We start from the raw sequence: 11966 nt of genomic DNA, 5'->3' as shown, positions 1-11966 counted from the left end.
TGTGTGTGTGTGTGTGTGTGTGTGTGTGTGTGTGTGTGTGTGTGTGTATGTGTGTGTTTATGTGTTTTTGTATACGTTTTTGTACGTGTGGTTATGAACGCCTGCCATTGTCGGTTACATTGTAGATATATGAGTGTATTGTTGTGTGTAGGAAATCTCCTATTTGCTCCGATTACAAAAAAAAAGAAAAAAAAAAAACAGAAAAAACAACAATAACAAGAAGAACGACAACAACGTAAAATATCTTCAGCCATGACCGGAAAATTGTGATTGTTTATTGTGTGGAAGGTATGATTTTAAGATTTTTATCTGATTATATTTATAAGTAGTTGATGGTGGGTATAGCCCCTATTGTTCTTGTAATCGATATCACTTTTAAATACATACTCATACATACTACATATATTGCATTTCATAAAGGTAATGCTTGTGCTCTTGTAATATCCAATATTTACATATTTTTCATAACTGAAATATACTCCAATAATATTTCTACGTATTTGTGTGTGTTTGCTTTCAATTTTGGGAGATATAAATAAGTTAAAATGATTTTAATCTTCTTTTCTTCTTCTTATTTCTTTAGCTTATTTCTTCGTTCTCGTCTATTTGTCTTTTGAACTAACAATTATGACTAATTTTTATAACGACCGTTTGACTCAGGGAGAGAGTAAACAAATTTCATGCTCATTTAACACCTTTGTAACAAATTTATATGTATTTTAGTGAGTATAAATCCATTATACAATCCGCTTATAATCACTCTAATCCGAAAATTTTCGATTTATACAAACAAATCATGTTCTTTTGTCGGCCGAGTATGATATATATATGTACATATATATATATATATATATATATATATATACTCTTATCCACTTATCCACTTAGGAATTGCATAAGCGCGGTATCAATTCACGCAATTTTTTGCTTAATCTCGTTCAATGGCTTGAAAGAACAAGTGTAAACGAAGGTAATCTCCGTAACCCTGCTTTCGTGACAAAGAAATTACAAAGGAAAAGGGGAAAAAATGTCTTCTGTTCTCAAATCTTCTTTCAACTCGATACTATTTTTCTAACAATGGTCAATAGCGTCGCTAGGCTTCATTTTTTTTCTTTTTAGTAAGAATTATCGAACCCCTTTATATAGCCATTAACTATAGGCTCTGCCTCTTCGTTATTCGCAAATCTTTTGTCATCCAGCCTCTGCTTTTTAAATTTGGAAAGAGAAAATTATCGGAAGGAGCCAAGTCCGAAAAATAAGGCGCGTGAGAACTTTACTCCTTCCCTAACGAATGAACCCGTCTCATCTTGATTTCTTTACTCAGTCATAGCGATTAGTTCTCGTAATACTCGCATATTTGCTCTTCTCAAATTTAATCAATTACTTAGCGAAGATCCGTTTTTTGAGGCAATAGCCCGTTTTCAGTCCAACGTTTTGAATGTTCTTTTGTCTCCAGGGCGACGCAAATGTTCACTTTACTGCTGTAAGACATTGGCGAATATGCGATTGAAACAACTTCACAAGTCTCTTATGTTCAAATTTTCGTGGAATATGGGATGCAAGGGAACCTGTTGAAACGTCCACGACGTCGTTGAATAAGTGCACATCTTCCAATTCAATTTTGTGTACACTTTTTTCAACTATTACCTGATGTTATCGCTGCGCGGTATTGTTTTTTCAGGCAGCTCGTGCAATCTCGTTGAAACCATGCCACTCAATATTTCTTCTTTTTCTTATAAAGCATTTTCTCGGCCTTGGTATTGGTTTATACCTACAACAATTTTGAAAACTGTGGAAATTTCTCTTATTTATTGTGCGCTTAGCTTAATATTAAGACACGATTGGTTCTCTCCATGTTGCATGCAATGTTTGATAAAAGGCCCCTAAAGGGGTTTTTGCTGTCTGCCCGTATAGGCAACGTTCCTTATTACTATTAATGTATAAAAGTATGACATGTTTGGTCCTACCTAAAATATACCTGACTACTTTATTAAGAGCAAGAGAGTTTTATGGGGAATAATGATTCTTTCCCAATAAAATCCAGAGCACATAATATATTATCGCCGTTGCTTTTATTAATACCTTAAAAGATTTCTTCCGAATCTATATCACAGATTAGCGAAAGCCCCATAAGATGTGAAAAGAAAATAAATCTTTTGCGATTTATTGCACATTATCCGAATTCTAATTATTTAAGTCCTACAGCACCTAATGAAATATATAAAAAGGTATTTAAACCTCTGTCTGCTTTATTCTTATATATTCGATTATGAATAAGCAATCGTCTTAAATCCTCTTATAGATTATGAATACATTCGCATTGGCATGGGAAATAAAGTCTTGATCTATTAAGGCCTGCATGTGTACTACTACTTCCTTATACTTCTGTTTAATTATTGTCATTAACGCATGTTATGTCAATGGCAAAGTTAAATTTCAGTTCCTTTAGGTCAAATTCTCGAGGCAACATACACGTGCTCTATGTAGCGTATATTCCTCCCAATACGATATCACTTTTATCAGGTTTATATTATTTTAGTGATGTCGCAAATCTTCGCCTGTGTTATTTGAACTCGAAAATACTGTGTGTATCTTTGTACCTTCTCCAGAGTCTTCATCCGAAAACTCCCGACGATCGTACCGAGAATTATATTGATTGTTATAAGATTTTTACACATACAAAGAGATATATATGTTTATGTAACAGTATAATCACATCATTTCGCTTACGTATAACTAAATTAAAACAATGAATGATCGCATTCCATTGCACATCATACCACACGATTACCGTATATCGTTCACGTTCGTGTTTTCTCCGCAAAACGGTACATTCTCTCGTACACATGATTTCGTTTCTTCTTTTCGTGCATGCGTTCGTTCGTCGTATTCTTTAGGTTTCCTGTAAGGTTTCTTTTAAGTCACGTTTTCAAGCTACCCTTCTTTCTTTGCCCGCTAAACGTTGCATTAAGTGATTATTTCTTCATTCGTCGACGTAAGTAACCTCGACCCTCCTAAACAGTCACAGATAATCTTTCTGGAACTTTTCATCTAATTGCAAATAATTAGCTTTCCTTTTCTTGAACTTTCCTTTCTACTTTGATTTAAACCCCGTACAAATTTCCGGTGTTTTTTGCGTTCGCTACACTTACACACACATGATACGTAATCGTATCATTATATAACGAGAGTTATAAAATAAAAAACTTGTTTTTCCAGACAAAATATTTCAACAGGCAATTGTATCTAAAGCTGTCAAATTATAATTTATAATTCTGATCTCCGCGTCTCGCCTGGAGTACTGCGCACTACGGCAATAAATAAATTGCTTTATAAGGCAAACGTTGTCCTAACTGGAACGATTAAACTTAACGGAGTTCTTCAATTTATGAAAATTCCTTTTTAGAATTTCGATTCACCAAATTATTCTTTTATCAGCAGACTATCAAAAAGTTGGCAAATTCCAAGAGAACTGGCCACTTTTCAAAAGATTATTAGAAATTGCTCCTTACTAGCTACCGCTATGATGGCCATAACAAACAGAAATTTTACTTAATCTCTAAACGTTTGTTTTCTCTTAGTCGAGAGACGACCCTATATGCACCCATTATAAAACTTCACCCCGCCTCACTCAATATCATTCCTGTCAGCTATCTAATAACTCTATCGCTAATTCCAAGCCATTCCTCTAGATTTACTGCTGAGATTAGTGCTGCAGGTGCCGCGCTGATTAAAACAAATCGGAAAATTATATACGATCGTGACCAATTCGATGTTATATCCACCACCGTTCTCCTGAAGAGACAGAAAAAGTGAAAGAAGAAAATTTTCACACTCTTTAACATGGAGTCGACGATGCTGATTTTTCTTATATTCAAACTATAAGTTTTTGTCGCATAGACGCGTGAGCGTTGTGGGACTGTCCTTTGAAAAATTTAGGACAGCCAGCTGCGCTCAAATCGACTTCGAATTTGACGCTGATCAAGAATAAATATACTTTGTGGGGTCTTTGAAGCTGCCTTCTGGACTTTGCTTCTGAGTTGTGACATAATGACTGTACCTCCCGTGCTTACACAAGAAATTTTCGGTATGGATGGATTTGGTTTTTACTGTTAGACGCTACAAAAGAATATTAGACATAATGACCCTCTCTCTTCACGTTCATCTTCATTAGGAGAACATTGCGTTTAAAAAAATCCTAATACCCTCCTAATGTGGATTCCTAGAGATGTTAGTACTCCCGGCAATGACTTTGCAGATGAGTTAGCTCAATGGTCTATTTAATTTTGGTTGTAACAATTACTTAAACCATATCTGATATAACACATTTCATTAACTCCCTTTAATTGTTTAAAAAAAATTCAGACAACAAACAAATCTTCACCTTGGCAAAGGTAATGGTTATTAGCGATCATGTAGCGAGCTGTAAAATAACCCCACTACCACTATAGCGTTTTCATTTGTTTTAATGATAAGTTAATTAATAAAATAAATATAGTAAAAATAATCGAGAATGGTTTGCACTTTGCAGTATCGAAAATCGTATGCTGGATATTATATGAAGTTTTAATGACTTTAGTGTTCCTTTCGATTTAAAGGTTAGAGTTGATATCCAGACTAAGTCCTAACTTTTCCTCCGCTTTATAAAAGGGTAGTGAGAGAAAATTTTAACGAATCGTAGTTTTCTAAAACTTTACACATATATCTTTAATGATCCAGTTTCAGTGGGGATTCTTCGCTACTTCTTCCATCGCAGACGGAAGCATTGTAATGACGTAGATTGAAGCTTATTGGTTCCCATACTGGGACATGAAAGACATGAAAGGTTAAATGTAACGTTCTAGGTTAATCTAATTAAACAGAATGTTTCTCCTGTTGTTTTATTAACACACACAAATTTTAACATTTCCATTATAGAGTTCCTAGACACACTCTTGGGCTGTTGAAGTTATGATAATGCCATACTAATAATCTGTTCCGTAAAATACGACATAATTATTATTTATTTGATTTTTCCGTGTCGTTAGTTAAGGCGATAAAAAGCATTATTTTTGTTATGTAAGTAGTTGGAAAACTTTTTGCTTCACATTCTTTTGTTTAGTGTTTGTGAAAACACATATGTTCTCGACATGAAAACTTTGTCGTTATTTGTTAGATTTCAAAATTTAAACGTTATATAAGCGTGTATGTCTATTAGAGCCTACGTTTAATCAAAGTTAATACTAATCAGTTAATACTAGTTAATAAAAAGCATAAATTCTGTAAAATTATCACATTATTTACTACAGCCTACGCCACAATCCAATATACAAGCGGATATTAACTTTATGCGTATGTACGGACTTGAAATGCTTTGTTAAACCGATTGTTTCAAAATCATTTTCTGGTCAGTTCCAAGCTTGTCTGTCCATATGTCAATCCGTTCGATTATCCACTGGTCCCTCCGGCTTTTTTGTGTTCTACCCACATGAAATTTGGCGCGCCTAGCCTTGACCATGATTAGAACTAGACCGCCTTCTCGTTCACTTTCAATATAACGCCTTATTTTAAAAATTCGTTGTATAAATAACTGTGTTAAACGAAGTGATGTGGGATATATAATAGGAGGCGTGGCCCACTAATTGTTATTTTAATAAATATATATAGTTGGACATGTAGTACACGTGTACGCCGGAAGCTAAATCTTTTATAGCTTCGATATTTATTACCAATAGACAGTCATAGTATCAACGCATATTAAAATGCAAAAATATTTTTTCTAAAAAGACGAGGAAAACTATAGCAATTGAAATTGAACATCGATGATGGCTCCATTTAGAGGTGTTAGCTGAGGTAGATACATAATGTTTTATTCCAACGAAATGAAACGGTCACTAGGAAAGGCTACCAACGATAATTCATGCAATTGTGACAAATACGAGTCTTCAGTTTAAAGAAAAATTTATTAACAAAAGCCGCTCAGAAGAACTTTGCTAACCTGAAGCTTACTGCCGGTGCTTTTCTCTCTCTGTTTTCTCTGTCTCATTCCTAAGACGATACTCGAAATATGTATCTTTTTGTGTACAGCCTTAAAGAGCCCATTATCTTACCCTCGCGTAATTTGCATTCTGCGTAAACGATACAAGAAGTAGTCGCTCCTGAATAATACTTTAATTAAACCAATTTTATACAAATCACTGAAGGATGGCGGGTGTACTCATTTTGTCAAAACTTTTGCAATGTACCGAAGGAAGCATCAGAGACTCCATAAAGTATATATATATTAGATCAGCATCAAATTCTAAATCGATTTAAGCATGTCCCTCTGTCTCCCCGTAGGTTTGTCCACCGTTGGATGTTTTTTGCACACAGATTGATCTTGCAAATGGGGCAAATCGGTCGAAGTTCACACTGGGCTCAAGTGCCCAGTAAAGTCAAAACATCTATGTTTTTCGTGAGGAATCAACAATTTACAGAAGATAAATCTAAAAAAATTTGAACGCATATTCTATGGGCGATGCCGTAGCACCTGTACAACAAGGGGAAAAACAGACCACGCATATCCAATATTATATATTTATTAATATCAAAGTTTAATCTATTTTCAATATCTTTATAGGGCGCAGAAACAAACTTCAAAGATCCGAAAACAAATTTAAATTCTTTGCCAATTTTAAATTTGAAATTAACCTAAATATGTCAGTCTGTTTGTCTGTCCATCTGTTTGTCTGCGCAACTGAAAAAATTACAAAAAAATATGTCGCGCGCACTGCATATTATTGAACATGGAAATTAAGGTCTTTTAGTGTTTTTGTCCTTTTAGGGTAATGGTGATGGGTAAAGAATAGGCAGTCATAACCGAATATAATTTTCTTATGTTTTTATTTTTTATTTTTTTTTTTTGCATTTTTATTGAAATTAAAATTTTTTCATTGACCAAAAGAAGGCAGAAATTTAATTTCACACTTAACGCATTGGTATCATTTTTCAATTTAACCCGCTAAAGCACTAAATTTAAGAATCACATTTACATTCAATTGTCACTAGCTCTGTTTTTTACAAAAAAAAAAAAAACAATTTATATATATACATAAATAAATAAAATATATATATAAACATTTACACACGACTGACCGCGTGCCATTATCGTCGAAACTCAGGTGGCAGCGCATATTTCCAAACCTTCTTCTTGACAGACACTTTCTAAATAATGAGCTGCTGTCTAAAGGATGCACAATGTATATGCATAGCGAAACTTAGCAACATATTGAGAGAATATAAGGACCGTCATGGTAAGGTTCGTTAATAAAACGAAAAGGATTTATTTTGATATAATGATTAACTTCGGAATTTACAAATATAATTTTTTTTAACATTAAACTTGAATTTAAAGTACAGTAAAGAAGTAAAACCACTGTAGGGAATCACGGCCCTACACAATCCCGTAGTTCTTCAAATAAGTCGTTATGTGCGAAACGGCGAAAAAAGTGGTACGATCCGACCGATTTTCAATAGCGTTAGTCTATCGGACAGAACACGTCAGTGTACCTGATTCCATCAAAATTTGTCGACTATTGTGGTCTGTAGATTGAAAACAAAAAACAAAATGGACAGGCGGACAGACAAGCTTATTTCGATTCAGAAAATGATTTCAAATCAGCATAATAAAAGATGGGTGTATCTTAAGTATTTATGGGTGTTACATACATCCATATAAACTTGGTGTACCCTTGCACCACCGGTGCCGATATACGGTATAAAAAAATGCTTCCAAATACAATGTGAAGTAATCAGAAAACTTAATCTCAAAATTCAATTGGCTTTAATAAAAAAAAAATAAATAAATAAAGCATATTCCTATGTATTAGCTTGCAAGCATTTGACGTAATCAATATTCACCTCACTGTGGTGTGCACATAGAAATGAATTGAATTGAAAATGTATGAAACGATATTGAACGTTTATTATATACTATATATATGATGTATTATCCAGTCAAAGAATTTTATATGATCTTCGATATATTTTATACACTTCCGTTGCAGCTTGTGAATGCCATCCAATTGGATCGACTGGTAAAACTTGCAATCACACTTCGGGTCAATGTCCCTGTAAAGACGGTGTGACAGGTCTCACGTGTAATCGGTGTGCTCGCGGTTACCAACAAAGCCGTTCACACATTGCTCCTTGCATAAGTAAGCCACCCCTTCATCAAATCAAATGAAAGACGAAAGCATGGTTAGGTATATGTAAATATGCGTTTATTTTTTTGTTTTCTCTTCTTTCCAGAAATTCCGCCACGTATCAGTAATATATTAGAGACACAAAACACAGCTCCTGAACGCAACTCACATGACTCCACGTCACCTTACCATACGGAAGGTGGGAGGGGTAAGTAAGTGTTGCTTTTTTATTTTTTATTTTTTTATTATTTTTCTTTCATTTTCACTGAATCTCGCTTCTACATCTCTTCTATTTTCATCATCGAAGCACTCATCATTTCATTCATACATTTCAAAATCAACAGGCTTCAAAAAGAAATGCTATGTTACCCTTACGATACGTTGAGAATACATTTGCGTTCATTTGCTGCTTTCATTCATTCCTTCATCCATTCATTCATTCCTTCATTCATTTTTTAATGCAAACTTTTTATTCATCGTCCATCATTAATTGACACAACATACGTTTGCTTTCCTCTTTCAATTTTCACACCTTTTAGCAAAGTTTTTCTTTTTGCTCGCGAAACCTTTATTTACAATATTTATATCTTTTTTACCTTTTTTATATATATATATATATATATATTTTTTTATTTTTATTTCTAGAATTACATTCATTTAAGCAAGTTCATTAACCGTTTAGCGGTTTAGTTTCATTAGTGTTAGGATTGAGGTTAATCAAGTGCTTCATTAGTCAAAGTTACGACAAATGTCTAAGTATTCGTTATTGTCGTTACTGTTATCTATTGTCTTGGAAAATGAAAAGAAAAAAAATTACTTGACTCGAGTTAAGAGCGTATGTGCTATGTAAGATATGGTATGAATCGAAATCTTTTTTTATTTTCATATATGAACTTTCTCAGAGTAACAAGTCGCATTAGGCCCATCTAATTAGTAGACTTGACTAACACTTCATCTAACGAGACATCAACAGTTTTCCCTAGAAAATATTTTCGATATTCAGCGAACTTTCACCAATAACGACATAAATATAATCGTAAGTGTACGTAAAGAGTTTTGCTTATAATATGTATGTAAAAGTATCACCGCTTTAATATCTGCATGTTATATGTAACAACTGCCCATTAAAATGTCAGCTCTGGGAACCCTAATGGCAACGATGGTAAATGCATAAAAGAGTTCGACTTTATAATAAAAGAATTGCACGAAACCTTTTCTCTGTTCGGTTAACGCCAAACCCCCACTAAATCTGCCCATTAATCTATCCACTATCCGTCAATCCGGATCAGTTTGACTCAACTATTTTATGCAATTACCATAGTTGCAAAATTGAAGTTAGGAAGCTGAAATTTGAGAACAGAATTCCTTGATCGTTTAAAAAGCTGAGCTTAACAATTGGATCTAACATGCCAATACGCGCGGCCGCAATAAATGAGAAAGTGAAATAACCCCGACAGATGTTTTTTCATAGTCAAGTCAGCAATCCAGCAATCGCTTACATGAAATTAATCGATTCGTAAATTCACGCCATTCATTTCATGGATACGATTCTTTTCATAGGTTTCTTTCGTATTCAAGATGCTGTAATATTATATATGTTATGATTACGCATACTATATTCTATTCGCCAACTTTCATCCTTCGCTAATTCGTATAAAAATAAACGAAATTATATAAAAAAAATTAAATAAACTTAATTTCTATAAGAATATATAATAGAATATAAATATAAAGAATATAATATAAAAGAATATATAATGAATGAAATAAAAGACACAACGAACGAAATTTTTAGACCGGACTCATCACCGCTGTACCAAAAAATGCGTAAAAAAGAAAAGAAGCAAAACTTTCATATTTTCATAAAGGCAAACATTTACATGATGTATGTGTTGTCCTTTATGAGTAACATGCAAAAAACACGTAAAGCAAAAGTGTGCGAAGTTCTTATTGTGCAGAAGTGTAGACGTTCCAGGCATGTCCTTTGACTGCCTTAGATTATTTTCAAACTACTTTGCAAATTCTTAGGCGATCTTTTCATATTTGCGAATGAGAGAATGTGCATCACAGATATTGCACAAATGCGTAGACAGATACATGCGCAGACGCACAAAGAGACATACTTAGGTTCATTCTAAATTTGATACTTGACAAGAATTCGTAAACAATATCAGGTTTTTGAAGTTTCGTTCTGAGCGTTTCAAAAGTATTGGAGAAAGTTTAAATTTTGATACACTGTTATCGTGAGCAGACGTGATCAATCTTTCGCATTTTTATATAAGTACTACAGCATCATCCATAGAATGTTTGTTTAAATTTTTTTAGATTATTCTGCCGTTGCTTGTAAACAATGATCAAGAAACCAATTTTTTATTGCTTTTGAAAAACGGGAGGTATTCTAAGTTTACATGGTACGGTAGGTATGTCCCGCGATCGATTTAGACCATTTTTAATACCAAACTGTGCATAAGAACTTTCAATGTTTGGGCCAAATTTAAAGTCGGCAGCTTCAATTTTATGCTCAGCACCGATGGGTAAGAGGTGTACTCTTTTTGTTAAAACGTTTGCAACAGCCACAAGGAGACTTCAGACATCTCACAAATTATATAAATTTTTGATCAGCAGCAAATTCCGAATCGCTTTAAGCATGTCCGTCTGTTCGTCTGTGTAATATGTGGGGTGTAAGCATTCTCCTGGCAGCAAAAATAAAACTATCAAACGTATATTCTATGAGCGATGTCGTAGCATCTGTACAAAAATGGAGAAAGTCGATCAGCTTCTAGCCAAGATTGGTATTTATGAAAATTTCATTTCATTGCAATGCGCAAAAGCAATATTCAAAAACCCCTTAATGTACCCAAATTCTTGATCAGTGTCAAAATCGTAATATACCTCTGTCCATTTCCCCGTCTAAGCAACTGTATAATATCTGTGGTAAGCATCGTCTCGTGCGGAAAAATGAAGGTATCGCCTACAAATTCGTAAAAGAATTCGAAAATGATCGAAATCGGTCAAAGGACACGCCCATAATGCAGCAAAAATCGAAAAATAGAAAAAATCATCCACGTCCAGCCGATATTATGGACAGTGAAAATTTAATTTGTGTCTCCTCTTTTAGTCGAAGTTAACGTTGGCAAGCATAAAAGATTCGGTGAATGTAAAGATAAACGATTCGTACATGTTTATCTTTAATTTGTAATAAAAACAAAACAATAAAAGGTACGACCACGTGAATACTATTTTATTTTAGATAGTGTTTCACGTCATTTTTATTAGAATGACTTTTCTATATAAACCCGCCCTTATACCATGAATGACACGGATAATCTTGCCGAATAAAGTCATTAAGAGTTCGTGGGTAATGGGAGTGAGCCAACCCTGCAAAATTATCTTAAAGTGAAACGTTCAATAGGCATTTTTGGCGATTACGTGATCGTTGAACATTTCTCGTGATAAATTGTGCCACAATTCCCGCCACAAAAAATCAGTTATCTTTCTTTTGTAGCGTTACCCATTGAGGGTACCCGCAATGACATTTTCACGCACAAAAATGTCGTATTAAGCCCGTAAATCCCATCCGGAAGTTAATTTTGTATCCAAAAAAAATCCTTTAAGTACCTGAAATGTATTTTTCTTAGGCCAAATGGCCGACAATCCTTATTCACGAATCCATTTAAGCAAATATGAGCCCTATCCTATATGCAGGAAACGTAAACAGGAGTTTATTCTTTTCGTAATAAGTTTTAACGATTTCTGTACGATGCACGACTGTGCATGTATTGTTGTCGACAAATAATGGCAGAG

The 11966-nt window shown here is 34.1% G+C and overlaps 1 protein-coding gene across 2 annotated transcripts in view; it reads left to right on the top strand.

The window, feature by feature from the left end:
• The window catches only part of LOC119637211 (netrin-A), a 107841-nt gene that overhangs the window by 83851 nt on the left and 12024 nt on the right, over window positions 1-11966 (top strand). The window contains exons 3-4 of one of the 2 annotated variants that reach the window (XM_038033073.1): window positions 8025-8174; window positions 8269-8370. In XM_038033073.1, coding sequence (XP_037889001.1) covers window positions 8025-8174; window positions 8269-8370 — 252 coding nt within the window. Of the gene's footprint in view, window positions 1-8024; window positions 8175-8268; window positions 8375-11966 lie in introns of both variants that reach the window. The other variant, XM_038033074.1, reaches the window with a different exon arrangement.

This window comes from Glossina fuscipes, unplaced genomic scaffold, assembly GCF_014805625.2.
Source record: "Glossina fuscipes isolate IAEA_lab_2018 unplaced genomic scaffold, Yale_Gfus_2 43, whole genome shotgun sequence".
NCBI classification, from domain to species: Eukaryota; Metazoa; Arthropoda; class Insecta; order Diptera; family Glossinidae; genus Glossina; species Glossina fuscipes.
Note: the sequence above shows the minus strand (reverse complement) of the source record. Positions and strands in the feature narration are given on the sequence as shown.